The 22,500-nt window shown below is 46.3% G+C and overlaps 1 protein-coding gene across 2 annotated transcripts in view; it reads right to left on the bottom strand.

The window, feature by feature from the left end:
• ARMC2 (armadillo repeat containing 2) overlaps nucleotides 1-22,500 on the bottom strand; it is a 148,691-nt gene that overhangs the window by 74,637 nt on the left and 51,554 nt on the right. For both annotated transcript variants that reach the window (XM_075597579.1, XM_075597580.1), the window contains exons 6-7: nucleotides 18,073-18,149; nucleotides 137-244 (exon numbers count right to left, since the gene is read on the bottom strand). In XM_075597579.1, coding sequence (XP_075453694.1) covers nucleotides 137-244; nucleotides 18,073-18,149 — 185 coding nt within the window. The remainder of the gene's footprint in view (nucleotides 1-136; nucleotides 245-18,072; nucleotides 18,150-22,500) is intronic.

Genomic DNA, 22,500 nt, shown 5'->3' with positions numbered 1-22,500 from the left:
TTAAACCCTTTGGCCAAAGCGTTATAAGCCTGCATACGAAATGTCAAGGTATAACCAATAATGCAGGTCCTACACTACACTGTGAACCCTTCCTTTTACCAGGAGCAATATCCTGGGAGAAAAGTTGAACACCTACCTTTGTGGGCAGTCTCCAAACCCTGCAGAACTGGACAAATCTTCACATTCCAAAAGTGTGTCTCCTCCTCTGTCTCGGTGTCATTTAATGTTGATTCAAGTTCGCAGCCTTTAGAAGAAACAACCAATATGCATGAAACAAACTGAACAAAAAAATATATAATGTGACACACAACCCTTCAACCGTAAAATCACCTCACATACTGTAGGCGCTGTTAATATAACGTGCAAGACAAAGCACCATATATGATAAGTAGTGCTAGGTCATACGGCACCTTTATGGACCATCCACTTCTACTGTTATTTTGCTTACGTTCTTCCTATGCAAACAGATCTGAAAGAATGTGCCGTTTCACAGAAAACCCTTTGATGAGGCGTAATGGGCAAGTAAATGGGCTTATTTTCATATTTTCATTTGAATTGTGCACTAAAGAAGTAGTTTCCATGGCTGCCTGTTTTTTTTTTTTTTTTTTTAGTTTTGTATAAATATTGTTCTAAACTTGTCTTTTGATTACAAAATGTAAACCTTATCAGAAAATATTTGTCAGTAAAATGATTCCTTCCATTTTTGAAGAACTGAATTTGCACATCTAGCTGTGGTTGTATGTGACAAAACACTAACATTATTTAGTTGCGCAAATCCCGTCTGTCTGTGCTTTGCAACAGTCTGATTCACCGGCCCAGTGATACCGCATGTCTGCAATGTGGGCCATTATCATTGGGCAATTAACCGAGTCATACCCTGCCCTAAAGCAATGCTTCTGTCTATAATGAGCACAGGTACAAGATGGTTCCTGGGTGCATGCTGCAGTAAAATTAAGCTTAATCATTTCAAATTAAAGATGTTATTAATAACTGTGAGTTTTAGGCAAGTTGCTGCATGTCTGACCTTGCCCTCTACAAATACCACAAATAAACACCTAGCATCCAAATGCACATACTCTATAGGACTTCAACGAAAGGGGAATTTAAAGTTCTGGTTGCAACCACCACCAAATCCAACGTCTTCCTATTTCTACATAATGGAAGTCTACAATATAACGGTCCAGTGAAATTAGGCTCTATTTACTAAAGTATGCTTCAACGTTCTAAGCTGTATTGGCTCTCAAGAAATGCAGATTTGTTAGACTTTTAGTGGCATTATCAACAGCCTAAAACTTATCAGGAAAGACCAAAGAACCTTGGTATTTACAGCTAAGAGCAGAGGAGAGGGAAGGGGGACATGATTGAAACGTTCAAATACATAAAGGGTTTCCAGCAAAGTACAGTGCAGGAGGGAAACAAACAGAGGAGGTAGGGGCCATTACAGTAAGGGATTTCAAACAGACAGTACTTGGTATCAACATTGGCTTTTCTAAATACAAAGGAATATCAAGGATCAAATAGGGTCAGAGGTGCTACAGCGGATAGCAAAATGGGCAGACACGATAGGCCAAGTGATTATCTGCCATCAAATTGTGTTTCTAAGTTTCATGTATTAAATAAAGTGTACAGGGCTTTCAAATGTACAGGGCTTTCAAAACCTCTCTTTTTCTGGCATACAATTGAAGACAAAGCTAAGGGATTTTAAAAGCTCTGTACACTTTCATTTCATCTACGAAGAACTCTTTCGTCAGTCCTATAAAAGGTTTATCACTTACTACAATTAATCTACAGTACATTCACTAAAGTGTAAAACGCATTATTAATCGTCAATAACCATTCATATGATCAGTGGGTCTGCATTTCGAAACAAGTTTGCCCCTGAATGTTAGTGAGCGCCGTGTTTGCGTTAGCTGCAGTTTAGATTTGTGAAAGTGATCTAACATATACAATTCAACATGAAGCTGCGGCTGCCCCACATTCTGCTAGACTTCCTGGTAGGAGTGAAGGCATTTTCACTGCTTTTTCGGGAACCAAGTTTAAATATGGTATCGGTAAATGAGATTACGTGAAAACTATTCTGTAGTTTTGCAAAAATAACTGCCACTATAATTTCTATAATAAAAATACTTTTATATGTAGGTACAGCTCACCCCCTTATAACGCTGTGCTTGAGGTTCAAAGAATCACATTGCGTTATAAGCGGATCGCGTTAGGAATAATGTACAATTGAAAAAGGGGGGGGGGGAAAGAAAAGTTAAAAAAAAGGGGGGAGGGGGAGGAAAAGATAAAGAAGAGGGGGGGGAATAAGAGAGAAGAAGCACGGTGGCCTATCTATTTGACAGAAAGGGGGGAGAGGGCACATATAGACACCCCCAGGATCGGAGGGGGATCTCAGATAGGGAGGCCAGGGGTAAGATGGAAGAACCATAGGATTTGAAGGAGGATAAGATTCAGGGGAGGGAGGATAACATCTAGAGCAGAAGGCCTACGGCGCAAGGGTAAAAAAAAAAAAGGAGGAGCAGAAGGGTGCAGGGTGCATAGTAAAGAGGTAATAATATACATAATATGCATTACAATATACATAGTTACAGAGGGAGGGTTTTTGAGGGTATGGATTATAGGGGCTAAGGGAGGGGCAGGGGGAAGAATGGAGATAAACATAAATAAGACAACTGAGAGAGGGGGGACTCCTCTCCCAACAGTTATTCCCTAGGTTCCAGTTAACAGGGTTTTTTTCTTTTGGTGTTCCTAGATTTAAGAAAGAATTAGTGCTTTAGGAAATAAGATATTGTCAAACAGACGCCGTCCGGGACTGGGGTCTGGCTCTTGTCATGTGTTTCTGGACTCGGATCGGGGCAGATGCCCAGGATCTCGAGAAAGGCCTTGGGAGAGGGAGGAGTGGAGCAACCCAGATTGAGGGAGGAGTTTCAGTGGGGGCCCCGCTTGATTCCCACAACCCAAATGCAAGGGAGGGGCAGTGGTCATGGACCACAGGCACCTCTCCCACGATGTTCTGTTTTCCTTATGTGTCCCATGTTCCCTTTGTATCTCCCCATCCCATCCCTCCTCCTGCCTAGGTGGTGCAACGCTGAATCTGGGCAAACTGCTGTGCACTTCAGGGGTACAGAGACTGAAGAGAGGTGAGAATACACTTACAACTTGGCTCTGACCTTTATCTCACATAATGCCAAAGGGCTGAACTGTCCCTGCAAGAGGAAGGTAGCACTCACTGAGTACAAGAGAAAGGGGGCCGATATTGTGTTAATTCAGGAAACACATTTTAGCACCACCAGCTTCCCAAAATACTTTGATAAACAATTCAAACACGTGTTTCTGTCCTCTGCAAAAGAGAAGAAATGTGGAGTTGCAATATTGATACACAACAAGAGTGGGGCTGGTGGTGGACGCTGTGAAAAAAGACAAAGAGGGCAGGTTTCTTATGCTCACGGGGTCCATAAATCAGTACCAATAATGATTGCCACAATATATGCGTCAAATGGACACGTCTCTGCCTTTTTCACAACAATATTCAAAACCATTCAATAACACAGTAAAGGTGCCCTGATAGTAGGAGGTGACTTCAACACAGTGCTGAACGCAGCCCTAGACAGATCAGGACCCCCCAGGCCTAGAACAACGTCTAGACCTACGGCTCTGGAACAAGGGCTAAGGGACTTGCAGTTGGTCGATGTCTGGAGGGAGTCACACCCGTTAGATAAAAACTACACTTTTTATTCGCACCCACACGATTCATTCAGCAGAATCAACTACTTCTTTGTCTCTAGCAGACTGGTCCCAAAGATCGCCCACTCTGGGATCCACGATATTTCGTGGTTGGATCATGCACCCATAGAGCTACGGTGCGCACAGATAGGGTTGGACAAATTGGAAACTGAATGAATCCCTATTAAACATCCCCGAACTGATGGAGCAGATTGGAGAGGAAATCAAACACTTCTTTAGAGAAAATGAAGGAAGCGTTCGCTCCCATATAACCCTCTGGGAGGCGCATAAAGCAACATTAAGAGGGATATTAATCAGTTTAGCAGCCAAGAAAAAAAGAGAGAGCAACGCAAAAATTATAAAGGGACAAAGGAAACTAAAGAACTTATGGGACAAACATAAGAGTTCCCCAAATTCGGCCACCCTCCAACAAATCAGGGATGCCCAGATTAAGCTGAACCTACTCCTTACCTCCCATGCTGAGAAATCGTTAAGTTGGTCAAAGAGAAGATTCTTTGAGAAAGCAAACAAGCCAGACAACTTGCTGGCCAACTTGATCAATCCCAAAATCTAAAAATTACAACATCCAGGCCTTGCGCCTAGAATCGGGTGAGACCTCGGCCAACCCTAAAAATATTGTAGGGGAGTTTAAGAACTTTTATGAAAAATTGTACGACGGGGGAAAGGTGACCCGATCCTCCAGGACGACGAAGGCCCTGAAGGATTCCTTAAAGGGCTCGAACCTACCGAGTCTGAGTGAGATAGACAGAGAGGTAATGGGTAGTGACTTCACAACGGAGGAAATAACTGAGGTTATCAAAAACCTGAAACCCTCTAAAGCCCCGGGTCCCGACGATTCTCAAATCTCTACCACAAAAAAATTAGGAAACAGCTGACCCCATGTATCCTCCGCATGTTCAACCAAGTACTAGGTGGTACCCCCTTTCCCCAGCACATGCTCCAAGCGTCCATCTCTGTAATACACAAGCAGGGTAAGGACCCCCAGGACCGTAGAAGCTACAGACCAATATCCCTGATTAATTCGTACTTAAAAATTTACGCTAAATTACTGGCCAACAGATTGGGTCTCATCCTACCCAGACTGGTGCACCCAGATTAAGTCGGGTTTATCCCGGGTCGTCAGTCATCTGATAATACTTGACGAATCATTGATCTGTGAGAAATAGGCAATTCAAGATCGATACCAGTTATGGCGCTCAGTCTGAACGCAGAAAAAGCGTTCGACAGGATAGACTGGCCTTACTTGGAGGCCACACTTGGAGCATTCGGGCTGGGCGAAAAGTTGATAAAGGCTACATTCGCTCTATATTCAACTCCGTCGGCTAGGGTTACCCACCAGGGATTTGCTTCAGATCCCTTTCAAATTAAGAGCGGAACGAGGCAGGGATGCCCGCTCTCCCCCCTTCTCTTTGCACTGTGTATGGAGCCATTGGCTGCTCAGATACGTGACAGCAAAGACATCACGGGTATTGACATCGGAAGCCAGTCGCATAAGGTGGCACTGTATGCGGATGATGTATTCCTGACAATATCTAAACCCCTTACCTCTCTACCGAACTTACACTGGCGACACACTTTATTCGAGCTCGGCTAGTCCCACGAATTCGGGTATACCCGGGTGTATTGAGGTTTGTGACTGTTTTCTGCCCGAGTGCATTGAGGTATTTTCCAGGCAGGGATTGAAGCATTTTATTCCCGCTGGCTGCAATACTGCACAGTATATATATATATACTGCATTACAATTCATGAATTTATGCCATCTGGTAGACACGCGAAGCATTGCAGCCTATTAAATCCTAATCATTATCATTTAACAGATCAGCCGCCCGTCAGCCAGGCATGAACCCAGGCTGGGAAGGCAAACGCAACGGGGCTTGTCAGAGGTGAGGAGCGGCGCATTCCAGGTATCTGCCAGGTACATACTGGGTATTTGCTCGAATAAAGTGTGTCGGTGCAGTATTCGACTTGCTGGGAATATTCAACCGGATCTCTGGATTCAAAATTAATCAGTCTAAATCAGACGCTTTGAATATAAATCTACCCAAACATTTAGAGAAGTTGATCACCATAAACTTCAACTTCAATTGGCAACAGAAGCAAATTAAATATCTAGGCGTTAATGTTACTAAGACATCTGTTGTACCAAACAAATTACCCCAAATTGATGCATACCCTGAGAGGGGACATTAGGAGATGGGCCACTCACAAAATTTCTTGGATAGGGAAGATCCACTGCATTAAAATGAATCTGCTCCCACGCCTTCTGTATCTCCATCAGACCCTGCCGGTGCCACTAAGATTGAAGGATTCCCTATCGCTTCAATCTGAGATAGATAAATTTATCTGGGGTGGAAAGAGAGCGCGGGAAGGCAAGCAGATAATGCATAAACAAACAGGTGCAGGAGGGCTAGCGGTACCTTGCTTGTTGTCTTACTACAAGGCGGCTCAATTATGCCAAATTGTGCAATGGCCCACTAACACAGATTCAAAAAGATGGGTCGCTTTAGAAAAAGACCTATGCTCCCCTTTAGAGCTGGAACATCTAATTTGGCTTCCCAAAAAGGTGCGGTTAGGCACCAAAATGTCGTTATCCTCAATGACCAACTCGCTTTCAGTATGGGAGGCCACCAGGCTCAAATGCAAATTGACCCTCAAATCTTCAGGTATGACCCCTCTGTGGGGTAATCCAATGTTTGCTCCGGGCCGGAACAACGCGGACTTCACTATCTGGAAACACAAAAATATTAATAGGTTAGTAGATCTGGAGGGTAGGCGAGGCATACAAACATTTGATCTACTTAAATCCAGCAAAAACGTCCCCAATGCCGAGTTTTTTAGATACCTCCAGATCAGAGCATTCTATCAGGCAACTCAGCCCCACACCCAATTAACGAATTTCGAAAAGCTCTGTCGATCAGGGACATCCACTAAGGGACTCACATCGCAGATGTACAAAGAGGTAACCGGTTCTAGCGCGACAGTGACGGAAAAAACAGGATATATGACTAAATGGGAGTCCGATTTCGGGGAAGTATTAGATCTAGAGGAGTGGACAAAGATTGTGATGGCAACCTCCAAAAGCTCTTTATGTATGACCTTAAGGGAGAACGCATATAAAGTTATGATGAGATGGTACCACACCCCCACAAAACTAGCTAAATTTCTGCCCAGTTACTCCCCATTGTGTCCAAGACAATGCGGACAGCAAGCAGACCTGTTGCACATGCTGTGGTCTTGCCCCAAGATCGCCCCGGTCTGGGACTCGATTAAAGATTGGTTGAATAAGATTTTAGATATACACATCCCACTAGACCCGTGGCTGTTCCTCCTCAACAGGCCACAACAAGGCCTCTCCAAAGGTGAAAATAAATTAGTGTCGCACTTTGCGATGGCGGTACGGGGGCAGATCGCAGCACGATGGAAACAAAATGAAATTCCACTAATTGCTAAGATTCGAAATAGGATTTGGTCGGTTTGCCAGATGGAGAAATTGACGAGTTTGGTCAATGACACAGGTACACATTTTCTAGAAGTCTGGCTGCCATGGTTGGCCCAGACAGACATACCGGGGGTAGAAACGGCCACGATATGGCATTAATAGAGGAAAGTGCGTTCTCACTTGACGACGCTACGCTGGGACGAAACGGACTATTTGGACAGACTAGAGACCCCTAGACAGAGATAGATACAGACTTTCCAGCAGGCCATAGGTGACACGAGGAGAGCACTCGGTCTCCCCGGACGCAGAGAGCCAGCAGGCGCAAAGCAATAAGCGGAACCATGACAGGAGGACCCCTCCCCCCCCTTCAACACCCCTCCACCCTTTCCCCATGGGGGCTGTGATGTATGTATGTCTGTCTGTTTGCCCCGTATGTCTGTAACTGTAAGTACCTATATGTGGTTGATTTTTTTACCAACGGGAGGTTGTTCCCGTGTTACAACTGTATACCATGTTTGTAAACCATGTACGTTCTTAAATAAAACTTAAGTTGAAAAAAAAAATTACATTTTTATAAAGGCCGCAGTTGCCACAAGAGCCTACTGTGCAGTAACTTGCCCACCCATGCTGTTCAGACGAGCACAAAAGTGAGCAGCCAGGAGCCTCCCAGGTGTCACTGTATGAATACCTATGCAGTTTCACCATGTGATCATTTAAAGCTCCTAGGTGCTATACCAAAGCAACATCATTGTTATTATAGCCCTTATATTTCAGTCATGTAATTTACATTCTATATTGCACACTGTTAAATGTTTTATTGCTCATGATCTAGTTTTGTCAAAAAAACAAGACGTGTATGTTTTCTCTCTCTCTCTTTTTAATTTTTTTTTTACCATGTGAATAACCATGAGACAAGTGGTTTTGCATCTATCACTTCGGGTTTCAGATAATGAACAGGAAACATAAAACAAATGAGCCTAGAAGATTGCGGTCTCCGTGGTGTACTTGCTGCACAACACTACTCTTTAGACTGGTCACACACAAAAAAAACTACATTTACATTAACTACCCAGCCTTCGGTGATTGGCTGCTGTTTTTAGCAGAACGGTACAAGAGCCTTAGCAACACTGCAGCAGCCTAAAGTCTCTCTCCCTCAAACACTCTTACATACATACACATTGCCTGGTTCTTTGCAAGCAATACTGTCCATCACATTTCTACAAAGAAAACGTGCAATACTGAACAAATAGTCTACTAGGACACTGCTAACTTACTATCCTCATCAGGGCCGGCTGGGACCTTTGCGGGGCTCGGTGCAGGGGCTTTTGCGGGGCTTCTTCTTACCTTGTCCAGCGCGGCATCTCCTCCTCATATGACGCAGCGTCATGACGTATTGGCGTCATGTGACGTCGCCATAATAGGTGCGAAAATATGCTTAAGTAATAAGGAGGCATAAATAATATAGACATACGACGTCTTGGAGTAGATTTCTGTTGGTGACATCCCTCTTCATTACTGAAGAGCAGAGATGTAAACAAAAGTATGCATGGCCTGAAGTGAAGCATTATTGTCAATCTCAACGTGGAAAAATGTGCCCTTCTTGAATTGTTTATGCAGGTAGGCTCACTCATTGCTTTACAAGTGTTGCAAAACACAATAACATTTTCATGAAAGTTGTGGTCAAAAGACCACATTTGGGAAATGGCGATATAAACGGAAAGGAGTTGGACACAACTCCATTCACAGAGGAGAAAGTCCTACTGGAACTTTCCAAACAGAAAGTGGACAAGTCAACGAGGCCAGATGGGATACAGTACATCCAGGGATATTAAAAGAGCTTAGGGGTGTGCTAGCAACATCATTAATAGATCTATTTAATCAGTCACTATTAACAGGTGTAGTTCCAGATGACTGGAGAAGAGCAAGCGTAGCTCCACTTCACAAATGTGAAAGTAGGGAAGGGGCAGGTAACTACAGGCCAGTGAGTATGACGTCAGTCGTGAAGAAATGAATGGAAACATTGCTGAAAGATAGTCAGCAATTCTATTTAAAGTCCAACAACCTACAAGATCCCAGGCAGCATGGGTTTACTGGAGGGGAGATCAGGTCAAACAAATCTAAGTTTTTTTTTTTACTACTGGATGACTATGGTAATAGAGCGAGAGTGGAGCAGTAGATGTAGCTTACCTAGATTTTAGTAAGGCCTTTGACACTGTCTCACATATAAGACTGATAAACAAGTTGCAATGCTTGGGATTGGAATCTAAGGTGGTAGAATGGATAAGACATTGGTTGAAGGACAGGCGACAGAGTGGTGGTAAAGGGAGTACATTCAGAAGAGAGGAAGGTACTATAACCAGTGGTATACATCAGGGATCCGTACTGATGCTCTTTAATATATTTATTAGTGACATAACAAATGGTTTGGACGGGAAAGTATGCCTTTTTGCAGAAGACACAAAGATCTGTAACGGGGTTGACACTCCAGGCAGAGTAAACAAAATGGCTAAGCAGGGGTGTCAAACATAATGCCTGAGCACTTTTTGTCTGGCCAGAGGTCCTGCTTGGAGCGGCAGTTCTTCCTGCTCCTCAATAGTCAGCGCGGACACTGCTATTTAGGGTAAGAGTGGGGTGTTAAAACACAGGTGGGATGGGGGTTGAAAGCAGAGTCGGTGAAGCTTGTGAGGAGTGGAGCGTGTGGGGGAGAACCTGGTGAGGAGTGAAGCATGTGGGGAAAGGCTGGAGAGAAGAGCATGTGGGGGAAAGGCTGGAGAGAAGAGCATGTGGGGAGAAGCTGGGGACAAGAGCATGGGGGGAGCAGAAGGCGAAGAGGGGAGCATGGGGGGAGAAGCAGGAGAGAAGAGGATGTTCAAGCTAAGAAGAGTGGAAGCAGCAGTTGCACTAAAAGTAAATAAAGTAAGTACCAGTGTATTTATTTAGCAAGTGTTATTCTTAGAGGATAAAAGGGGGAAGTGGGATATGATAGAAACTCATACTGAGGGTAGCATATTCCAAAGAAAACAAGAGGTAATTCTCTGAAGCTGGAGGGTGGGAGGCAAAGGGGAAATGTGAGTAAGCACTACTTCACGGAAAGGGTGGTACTGCTGCGACACACTTTATTCGAGCAAATACCCAGTATGTACCTGGCAGATACCTGGAATGCGCCGCTTCTCACCTCTGACAAGCCCCGTTGCGTTTGCCTTCCCAGCCTGGGTTCATGCCTGGCTGACGGGCGGCTGATCTGTTAAATGATAATGATTAGGATTTAATAGGCTGCAATGCTTCGCGTGTCTACCAGATGGCATAAATTCATGAATTGTAATGCAGTATATATATATATACTGTGCAGTATTGCAGCCAGCGGGAATAACATGCTTCAATCCCTGCCTGGAAAATAACCCAATGCACTCGGGCAGAAAACAGTCACAAACCTCAATACACCCGGGTATACCCGAATTCGTGGGACTAGCCGAGCTCGAATAAAGTGTGTCGCCAGTGTAGATGTGAGGAATAGCCTCCCAACAGACATGGTAGGTGTTAATACAGTAAGGGAATGCAAACATCATTTGAGTAGATAAAAAGCTATTATTAAATAGGACAGAAAGCCAAGGATCTAACAGAGTGTGAGGTTTTACAGCAGACAAGAAAGTGGGCAGGCAAGGTGGGCCAAGTAGCTCTTATCTGCTGTCAAATGCTATCTTATATATATAAAACTGAAAAATTGTTTGTCTGTGGGTTGTGAAGGGGGGGGGGGGAATGGAGCTGTGAAGGGTAGGGGGCCCGAGCTGTGAAATGGGGGGGAGGGGGGGGGATCAGACATGTGAACGCCAGGTGGGGGGAGAACGCAGCTGTGAAGGGGGGGGAGCGGAGAGAGAGGGTGAGCGGGAAAATTAAATCCTGGGTAACGCCAGGTATATCAGCTAGTGTTTCTATAAAAGTGCTTTCTCTACAGTATAAAGTTGGGAAATTTTCAAAGTTTCATATCTCTGCCGCTAAAAAAAATGTGCACCAATGTTACGAAAGCAGCCTCATGACATACTATCATCATGCCTTGTGCATATAGCAGAGCAGAGACACATGCACTTGAAGCGGAGTGACTACAGATTAATACCACTGGAGGAGTACTAGCTCAGTGTCACGAATGCCACACCTGTGAGCATGTGATTTGTGTATGTGATAAGGGTTAATACACACCGCTATCTAGCCACTTTTCTCCCCTGCAAGGTCCCTCAAATGAGTAATATCGCCCCTCAATTCGACACAAATATCACATTAAATTGCTGCCACCACCATAAATAGTATCAAGTTCTACTTGCAGAATTTTTGGTCCCGGTTTACCAAGAAAACTTGTTAATTAGCACACAAAAATGTATTGTGGCAAAATGTGTCCGAAAATGCAGTTACTCTCTTTAAAGCGTGTAAAGTAAAATTAGAGCTCAAACCAATACTTATTAAATGTTAGATTTAATATACAAAAGTAGTACAATGCTTAGTTACTGAAACATAATATTACAAGAAACATGCAGTACAACATATATGCAAACCGTTTAATTAAAATATTGGGATAAACAAATAGAAATTCCTAACATACATTACCACACATATTACATTTTTCAAAGGGTCTTGAGTTTAAAATATGAGAATTCATGTGTCATAGCATTGACACTCACTTGGTTGAATTCTAAATTCATATCTCAAATGCGTGGTTTTTATCCTAAAGCCCCTACATTGAAACTGAATAAGCCCACCTTCTGGGCGTGTCCTTAACCCCTTTTCCCCCGCCCCCCCTCATAACTCTAATGAAATTTTTAAGGCCTGTGGAGAGAAGTTTTTTCTTTTGATTTAAAAAATGTCTGAGTATAAAAAAACTCTCATAACTTTATCCCCATAATATGTACAATATTGTGACCCGTAACCAGTGCGGATTTGAAAACCCGCAGCCCCTAGGCACTTAGTTGTTGCGGCCGCCTCCTTGCTGCCGCCCCTCTCCTCCTTCTGAACCGCAGCGTCAAATGACGGCACGGATGTCACCAACGTGATGTCGCACAACGTTGCATTGTCACGGTAACACAACATCATGACGTCATCTGACGCTGCGATGCTATGGCAACGAGGTGCCGCGTGACAACACGTTGGTGACGTCCACGGCGTCATTTGACGCTGCGGTTCAGAAGGAGGAGGGCAGCAGGTAAGGAGGCAGCCGCAAACGCTAAGTGCTTTCCCATCAGGCCCGAGAGCGCGGCAAAAGTATATGGGGGCAGACATTTTTGGCACCCAAGACCTGGGCCTAATGGGAAATCCACCATTGCCCGTAACAAATGGGTTCAGCTGATCAAAATGTATGTCTACATCAGCGGTGCGCAAAGTGGGGGTGCGAGACTCACTGCGGGTGCGCGGGGATTAGAGGCCCCCGCACGCTTCCGGAATACATTTAAATTAATGCCGGAGGAGCTGCAGGGCCTCTGTAAACTTCTACTAACCTTGTTTCAGACGCTCCTGGTCAAATGACGCTGCGGGGTCACGTGACGTCGCATTGCCGTGGCAACGTGACTTCATGACGCCAGGACGTCTGAATCAAGGTAAGCAGGGGGGGCGCGAGGAGAGGGGGACAGATGGCAGGGAAAAAAAGATTGCGCTCCCCTGGTCTACATATTCACTTTAATACACCCAGGTCCATCTTTGATGGACAAATGGATATCTCATATATGCAGCTTAACCAGTCCAGAATCTTTGGACTCAATGGAAATTGCTGAACGTGTTGGTTAGAAATATGAGTTCTGCATTCCTGTGGATCAGATCTAAGATATCTTTTAATTTTAGTAACGATCTTAGACTGAATTCTGACCCTTTTTTCACCTTTCTCAGCTACTCAAAGGGGGGAGGGGGGGGAAATTCCAGAATGTATAGTCCCCTTTGCCGTTGTTTTCAAAGACAGTGCTATTACTCACTGCCACTTCCAGAAACTCCTTCATGTAGATGTGTGTGTGATATATATATATATAACCCTTGAGAAAGTCGCATCAGTGCATGGAAACGCGTTGGGATGTTGCTTTATCCTGCTCCTCCGGAAGCCCACTGGTTTATGCCATATTGTTCGGTGCAGGGACTGTCTATAAGACATGGAGATCAGCTGTTTGTGGTACGTATAAGGTCTGGACTATCGACGCTTTCAATACTTGCTGATCAGCCTATTTTGAAGACTGCAGCTCACGGCTGTTACTGGGACACTTTCCTTCCTCTATACATAAAAGATTTATAAATTCTTCAAGTAAGCACCCTATGCTATGTCTTTCTTTCATTAGTTTCCTGCAAGTCACTGAAGAGCAATGGAATATGAGAAGAGCACAATTTTATCCTACCATATCCGGGTGCAAAATTGGATATTTTTCCCTAAACTACAGATAAAATGACTAACTATATAGTTCTTTTATTTTTTCACTTATACCCCAACAAGTTTGCGCTCTGATTTGGTTGCCTGAGGCAGATGATGGGGTGCTCCTCCCCCTTCCCCTTCACTTGACTCAGTACAGGTTGAGGCGTCGGTCTGGACTACATAGAGTACTCTGGGGCAGCTAGCACAGGGATGCTTGCCAGTGCAACTTTCAGGGTTTTAAAGGAAACCTTGCAATAAGGTAACCAGTTTACCGTGCAAGCAAGCCATTTCTTAGTCAGGTCCATCATAGGTTTGGCTGTACTACTGTACTGGAGTACAAACTTCCTACTTCAGGATCGTCTCTATATTGGCAGGTTCTGGGTTCAGGTGCCTAGATACTGAACCTCCTCCATCTCCATCTGACTCTGGTCTAATGTCTCTGTGTCCGTTCCAAATCTGTCTAAAAATTTTGAAATGATCTAAGTACACCCTAGCATATCCCTAGTTTGTCCAGGTGAGTAACCAGCCACTGGAACGCGGCAGCTGCACTATGCCAAACAGCATGACCGTAAAATCGTAAAGGCTGAATGAGGTAATGAAGGCCGACTGTTCATGGGTCGCAGGACTCAGGGGTATTTTCCAATACCCTCTGTTGAGGTACATGGTGGGCAGATACTAGTAGCCCATAAGGGTATGTATTTTGTTACTGATAATCAACCTTTAGTGTTGGAACCGCAGCTTGGTCACAAATTCAGAAAAGCGGTTGTAGGGGTCCCACTGCGGGTTTCCTAAACTTGCGTAAGTCTCGGGTGTGATGGCGTAACCATTCAACATAACCTTCTTCACTTCTTTGTAGTCGTTGCACAGTCCATCAGGCATTTCACAGAAGGACTCCTCTGTTCTCGGGGCCAGCCACTCATGACCAAGTCCTGCAACCAAGTCCTTTCAACAGAGCTTAATTGCAGGTGATAGAGTAGGGTTCCAGGTCCACTGTTTGAGGAATGACGTTCCAAGGTAAGACTTGTGACAATGATAAGTTGCTTCCCCCCAAACAAGTCAGCTGGCAGCATGCCAAAGGAGCAGCACGTATACAGTGCTACACAGTGAGGAACTGATGAAGGTGGGCTCCACGACAAGAAGTTGATCCCTATAGCTGGAGCAGGCAGAACTGGACGAAGCTCAGAGTGTATGGGCTGAGCGCCTCAGAGTTGGTAAAGGGTAGGGTCGACAAATAAATGCAGTACAAGAGTCAGAAACAAAGGTCAGGGAATCTGAGGTCAGGACAGAAAGCAGGCAGGGTAATACAAAAACAGGATGGGTCAGGGCAGCCAGAAAGCAGCAACGTATTCATGCAGGCCTGGGTCAGGGCAGGTAGAGGTCAAGGGTGTTGCCAGACAGGCAGAAGATTGGGCAGCAGGCAAGTCAGATGGATAAATGTTCTAATAGCAAGGCTGGATGCAAAGGTAAATGCACATTAATCTGGCTACCAGGAAGTGGAAGTGATCAGCTTATAAAAGAAGTCAGCGGGTGTGTCCATGAGGCTGATTGGCAGCAGGCGTGAGCAGTGAGAAGTAGAGTTTAAAAGTATGCTGTTGCAGAAGAATTATCTAGGAGCTTGTTTAGCTCACTACTGAAGCTGCTGCCCTGAATATCAGAGGTCATGGGTGCTGATCCAATCGGGCCTGACATACAGAGTCTAAGCAACGCAGAGTTGGAAAACAGATGGTTAAAGAGATTTTTAACTTTGGCCAATAGGAAGGGAGGTGTTCAAATGTGCAGCCAACCAGAAGGTTGCATTTTTGGTGGGCCTCCAGACAAGGAAAAGGCAGCAGGTCCCAAAAACCAAAGCACACTGACAAGCAGGTACGTGGGGGTGAACAGGGCGGCAATCGACATCTTTATGTATGTCAGTCCGCGGATAAAGGGAACCAACCCAAAGGAACAATGGGTATTTGCCCGGCTCGCGTTAGCGGGGAAAGTCCTCCCCCCGTCGGCAGAGGAAAATAGAGTGAGCGGCGGCCAGGAAAGGGACGGCCAGATCAGCAGGCACAGGGGCTTTAAAGGACAGTGTAGGGCAGCAGCAGGTTGGGGCTTCACCTTTATTTGGACATGATTCATAAATTATGAACTTGCATTTAATGTTCAGTAAGTAGGTTGCTGCAGGTTGATTCTGTAATACATAATATTGTAGGTCTGTGTGGTAAGAGTGGTCTTTATGTAAGCATGTAAAATGAAATATACATAGTTTTCATTAACAAAAATAAAAAATGTGTCGTGGAAGGGGAAATTATCACACTGTAGCACCAAGGCTCCCAAAAAGGGCTAAAAAGTTCATGGGAAAAAAAGAATACAAAGCAACAAAACAAAATACATTGAATAATAGAGCTATAGTATGTTCAACAAATGTGTATCTTATGTGTTTGTTCTCACATACACTGAGAAATGTGATGGCTGTACAACAAACCAAATAAGTATTTTCTTGAAGCAGGATATCCTGCAGAAATATTAGCAAAACAATACTGCAGACTATGGTACAATAAGAACTTCACTCGTGCTTCTACAAAGATACCAAAAGTAACTGGATTTTTCACCGAGCAGCTTGGCAATGCCCCACCAGGACACCTGCACATACAGACAGAGCCGGTGCTACGACTAGGCGACTTAGGCGGTTGCCTAGGGCGGCACATCTTGGGGGTCGGCAGCGGTAGCAGGGGAGGACAGCAGGAGGCAGCAGGAGAAGAGGACAGAGGAGGAGGATGGCTGTCAGGCGGGTGGCGGCGGGAGAGTAGGAGGATGTCAGGCGGCAGCGGGAGAAGAGGACTGAGGTCCACGGGAGCGGAGCAGGGCGGTACAGAAGGGTGGGCGGGGAGGAGCACGTCCCTGCGGTCCGACCCGGAAATCTTCACTGACTTCCGATATTTGCCACTGCTACAGCGCAGCTCCTCCCCGGCCATCCTGATCTGCTCCTGCCGTTCTCCATCCTCTCCTCCCACCCCCGCCTGACGTTCTCCTCCTGTGCTGCCCTGCTCCACCTCAGACCACAGAAGTGAGAGGAGGAGGTGGTGAGAGAGGAAGGGGAGGAGAAGCGGGTGAAAGAGGAGGAGGGGGGTGAGAGAAGAAGAGGAGAAAAAGGGGGGTGAGAGGAAGAGGAGAAAGATGGGGGTGAGAGGAGGGGGGTGAGAGGAGGAGAAGGAGGGGTGCCACTATTACATTCTGTACTAGGAGGGATTGTCCCTTTAAATTAAGCCTACTCTTGCTGGCAGTAATTTTGTTTTTAAGCAGGGGGCCAGAATCTGTACTCTCTCTATCACTGTGCCTTCAAACCCCGTCTCCCAACTGTGATAATGAAGGAACAGCAACACAATTTTTGTTTTGTTTTGAAGCGGCTGCATGGATTACCTATACAGTAAGTATTTAGAAATATTTTTTAAAGTCAGACTTGAAAAGGTGCAGTCCCACATCGTCGGCCAGGTGGATTTCTTAGGTGGCTCTGAATGGGGAAGTGTTTGTAAATCAAGTGTACTGAGATCCCGCCCTGTCCTTATCAGAGAGCCAATAAAGATGAGGGGAGGTGAGGCTCTGTGTGTACAAGCGCTTGTTGATCACATTGTGACATCACACATAAGGCTAAGGCCCCGCTGCACGCGCCGCCTTGCTTGCCGGCGGCGCGTGCAAGTCACTGCACCACGATCTGCGGTGAGTTTTTTACGGCGCGGGGGGGGGGCGTGTCCAAAACAGGTGGGGGTGAGGCGGCGTAGCCATGACGTGAGGGGGCGCGGCCATGACGTGAGGGGGCGGGACCACCACGCAGCCCCACAGCCTCACAGCCCTTCAGCCCCTCAGCCCTTCAGCCCCTCACACACACAGGCACACAGGCACTCAGGCACTCGCACACACAGGCACTCGCACACACAGGCACTCGCACACACACACAAATACACACGGGGGGTGAATCGGAGAACGAATCGGAATCGGAAGGGGGATCGGAGCAGAGTGGGGAAATCAGAGCAGGGGGGAAAATCTAAGCCGGGGGGGAAATCTGAGCAGGGGGGGGGGGTGATCGGAGCAGAGGGGGGAATCGGAGCAGAGGGGGGAATCGGAGCAGGGGGGGGAATCGGATTGGCTGCCTTGCGTGTCACGTGACGCGGCACTCGCCGAAACCACAAGCTCCTTGTAGCTCCGGCTGGCTGACGCGTCACAGCACGCAGTCAGCCACGCCGGAAGGAGCCAGTGGGGACATCCAGACCGGAGGCAAGCAGCTGGTGGACCGCGGCCGCGCGCGCCGCCGGCCGCAGCGGGACCATAGCCTAAGGGAGAACACAGAGGAAATCAAACCCCTCCCAAGTCTAACTTTAAAAAATACATTAAAATACTTACTGTATAGGTGACGATTACCCAGATGAGATCTCTTAAACAGGTCACGGGAATTAAGTTAGTTCTAGGGTGAATCGCTCCTTTAAATACTTTCACAATGAGAGTATACAAACTCAATGATGTATTACTGCTAAAATGTACCTGTTTTACTTCCAACTGCAATGTTCTCACTTTTGTTTGGGCATGAGGAAGGCCTGGTCTTGCTTCCATTGGGATCACTTAAGAGAAAATAAAGAGTGATTAAAAAAAGCAACAACAACAACAAAAAGTCACCCCCCTACAGAAGCCTATATGAGTTTAACTCATGTAACGTACAGATCTTATCCCCTGTGCATGTCTTCTTTTTCTTCATTTTTTTTTTAGTATAATCTTAATCTCCAGCGCAGTGTTTCTCAAATTGTGGTTCGATGGTATCATTGGGTGCCGTATCGAAAGGGGTCCAGGGATTTTCCCTTTCTACCAGAGCAAGTGAGAAAGCAGAACGGCTACTAGGGACGGTCCAAGTTAGGGTGACCAGATTTGTCCCGGCAAAAACGCTTGCTGACCGCGCATGCGCAATTGGCCCTTCCCGGCTGCTAGTGTGCTTGCGTGATTGGCACTTGCAGACTGCGCGAATGGCGTTTGCCGGTTGCTCATGTCCAATCGGAGCTTGCCTGTCGCGCATTCGCAAGAGCAGCCGGCAAGTGTCGATAGCGCATGCGTACGAGCAGCCGGGAAGTGCCGATCGTGCATGCGTGGTCGACAAGCTCTCTTTGCGCATGTGCGGTCGACAAGTGCTCTTTGCGAATTCATTCTCTCCGCATTCTGTCTCTCTCTCTCTCTCTCCCCATTCTGTATCTCCCTCTCCCCATTCTGTCTCTCCCTCTACACATTCTGTCTCTCTCTCTCCCCATTCTGTCTCTCCTTCTCCCCATTCTGTGTCTCTCCCCATTCTGTATGTTTCTGACCTTTCCCGTCTTGCCTTCAAATACTTTCTGGCCAAGCTACCCATCTATCTGAACAAGCTCCTCACCCCTACCACATGCAGAACTTATCGTCTGAGATCTGACTCCAGAAGAATGTTCATGGTCCCAAGGCTCCACAAAGTATCCAGCTGCTCCTCCTTCTCTTACCGTGCACCCCAAAACTGGAACAACCTCCTAGAGACTCTCACATCCACCACCAGTTTAAGTTCTTTCAAAATTAAAGCCGTCTCACATTTTAATCTGGTCTGCAACTGTTACATACACCTATAATATATATGATCTTTAACTGTGCATGCAATGTCTTGTATATAATGTATATCCTGTTCACTTATGTAACTGTATTTGTAACCATGTATTATTTGTCATCTTAACTCTATGCCCAGGACATACTTGAAAACGGGAGGTAACTCTCAATGTATCACTTCCTGGTAAAACATTTTATAAATAAATAAATAAATTCTGTGTGTCTCTCCATCCATTCTGTGCTTCTCTCTCTATTATGCGTCTCTCCCCTCCCCGTTCTGTGCGTCTCTCCCCTCCCCGTTCTGTGCGTCTCTCCCCTCCCCGTTCTGTGCGTCTCTCCCCTCCCCGATCTGTGCGTCTCTCCCCTCCCCGTTCTGTGCGTCTCTCCCCTCCCCGTTCTGTGTGTCTCTCTCCTTCCCATTCTGTGTCTCCCCTTCCCATTCTGTGTGTCTCTCCCCTTCCCATTCTGTGTGTCTCTCTACCCCATTCTGCGTGTCTCTCTCTCTCTCCCCATTCTGTCTCTCTCTCTCCCCATTCTGTCTCTCTCTCCCCATTCTGTCTCTCTCTCTCCCCATTCTGTCTCTCTCTCTCCCCATTCTGTCTCTCTCTCTCCCCATTCTGTCTCTCTCTCTCCCCATTCTCTCTCTCCCCCCCCCATTCTGTCTCTCCCCCCCCCATTCTCTCTCTCCCCATTCTGTCTCTCTCCCCCATTCTGTCTCTCTTTCTCCCCAGTCTGTCTCTCCCACTCCTCATTCTGTCTCTCTCACTCCTCATTCTGTCTCTCTCCCCAATCTTTGTCTCTCTCCCCAATCTGTGTCTCTCTCTCCCCATTCTGTGTCTCCCCATTCTGTGTGTCTCTCCCCCTATTCCGTGTCTGTCTCTCTTCCCCTATTCTGTGTCGGTCTCTCTCCCCCTATTCCGTGTCTGTCTCTCTTCCCCTATTCTGTGTCTGTCTCTCTCCCTATTCTGTGTCTGTCTCTCTCCCTATTCTCTGTCACTCTCTCCTTATTCTGCCATTCTCTCTCCCCATTCTGGACCCTACATGTCACTGTGGAGCATGGGGTGGGGAGAAGCCATACTGAGCCCTGACAGCAGACAACGGAAGTTCTCACTCTCTCTCTCCCTATTCTGTGTGTCTCTCCCTATTCTGTCTGTCTCTCTCTCCCTATTCATAGTATAGTAATTGATAAATATTAGGGGTTTAATTCATTCTTTTCACATTTTTATTTCATGTCAGCCCTCTAGTCCAGAAAATCAAATCGAAACTATTTTAAATTATAAATTGTAATATAATGAATTTTTAGTAGAAATGTGCTATATGTAATTACAGTTAATTTGAGCTTTGAGTATGTTTTATATATACAGTACAAGTATCATGTTTTTGAGATCCTTCATGTATTATATGTCTATTCCCTCATTTATTTGTCCTCATTCTGCCTTCATATAGCTAGTCATGTAGATTTTGTGCTTCAATGAATACCAGCCTATCAGCATGATACGGGTTAAATAATTATCCTGTTACTGGTTGCTTAGCAATGGACTGGCTATAAAGGGGCAGGACTTTATTCCATACACCATCAGCCCTTTGAGAAAGTCGCCCGTTGGTGACGAAACGCGTCAGGGATACTGAGAGCGCAATTACGTCACGACGACGCTGCGCACGCGCACGAGGCCAAACCTAGCGTGGGAACATTACAAGCGGCCATTCGGAGTGGAGAGCTGAGTTCCGGACAGCAAACAGACGGCAAACGGCGCCCCTGGTATCCGGTTTACGGTGATTTCGTTTGGCAGTCCTGAAGGAGTCCACAGAGACGCTATTCTACTGTACAGAACCGGATGGTGGTGATATATATTCACAAACTGCCTTTTATTCATTTTAATCTTGTGAGTGCGATTCCTATCCCCCCCCCCCCACCCCCTTCCCTTCTTTTTACAATAAACATACAGTGTTATGTTATGGGGCGTGCGCTCTCTCTCTTTTTCTGTTTATAGATATCCGTGGAGGTGGTTAACCCCGTGTGAGAGCAGCCGAAGACCCATTTATCTACATCCAATAACCCCCATTATGGACTAACTATTGAAGGACTGGTTGGACTTTATTTATTCATTTTTTCTTTTTTAAGCACTTTTTGCACTTTTTCTTATATATTTTTTGGTTGTGTTGTAGTATAGTTTATCAGATAATATTTATATGTCATCTGATTTTGTATTTCTTTATCCTATACACACTTACAGCACTATATACACTTTCCATTTATATTAATAGTCACTATAGTTCACTCATCTACAATATATCATAGTACTACTACTTTGGCGCTACAATTTTTTGCTTATATATATATATATATATATATATATATATATATATAGGGTGACCACCCGTCCCCCTTTTGCCGGTACAGTCCCGGTTTTTCGGGAGCTGTACCGGTTTTCTGTGTGTACCGGAAATGTCCCGGATTTTCCTCAATGTGTCCCCATTTATTTATTTTTTGTCGCCCGCGGTGCGCGAGTAAGCTGCGGTGCACTGTGCGCTGTGCGCGAGTCTGCGGCGGCGCGGAGGAGGAGACTGCAGCAGCCCCGCTGGTAAGTATTTTTTTTTTTTTTAATTCCCGCCCCCCCGGCAGTTTCCTACCTTGTTGGCCAATCCCCAGCGTCCCGCCATTAAGCCCCGCCCCCCGGCATCATCCTTCACCAAGGACCGGCATGCGGAATGAATGGAAGGCAAGGGTGCCTGGGCGTGGGGCTTCCGCTTCCTGCGGCAGAGCACACGTGGTGTGTGTCTCTGCCCGCGGCTCCTGGCTCTTCTGCGCGGTGTCTCCCCCCCTCTGCCCGCCCAGGGGGATAGGAGGTGGGTTTTTTATCCTTTGCCTCCTGTCCTGGCGCTCCCTCCCCCCCCCCCCCCCTGTCCCCTTGGTTCGGGAGATGGGCGCGGGGGCTGGCAGTGGTGGCTGCGCGGTGTTCCCCCATTCTGCCCCGGGAGCCTGTGGCTGCCCTCCGGGGGAGGGGGGGCGGCAGTTTACCTTTGTGTCCCGGCGCTCCTATCCCCCCCACCCCCCCCCAGGTGCGGGAGACGGGCGCGGGGGTGGGTGCAGGGGGAGGCGGAGAGCCACCTGCTCGTGGCTGCCTCTGTCTGTACTCCAGTCTGTGTGTGTGTGTGTGTGTGTGTGTGTGTGTACCAGTGTCTGTGTGTGTGTGTACCAGTGTCTGTGTGTGTACGTGTGTACGTGTGTGTGTGTGTGTGTGTGTGTGTGTGTGTACCAGTGTGTGTGTGTGTGTGTGTGTACCAGTGTGTGTGTGTGTGTACCAGTGTGTGTGTGTGTGTACCAGTGTGTGTGTGTGTGTGTGTACCAGTGTGTGTGTG

This window comes from Ascaphus truei, chromosome 4, assembly GCF_040206685.1.
Source record: "Ascaphus truei isolate aAscTru1 chromosome 4, aAscTru1.hap1, whole genome shotgun sequence".
Taxonomy (NCBI): domain Eukaryota; kingdom Metazoa; phylum Chordata; class Amphibia; order Anura; family Ascaphidae; genus Ascaphus; species Ascaphus truei.
The sequence above is the reverse complement of the archived record's forward strand: the minus strand, read 5'-3'. Positions and strand labels throughout refer to the sequence as shown.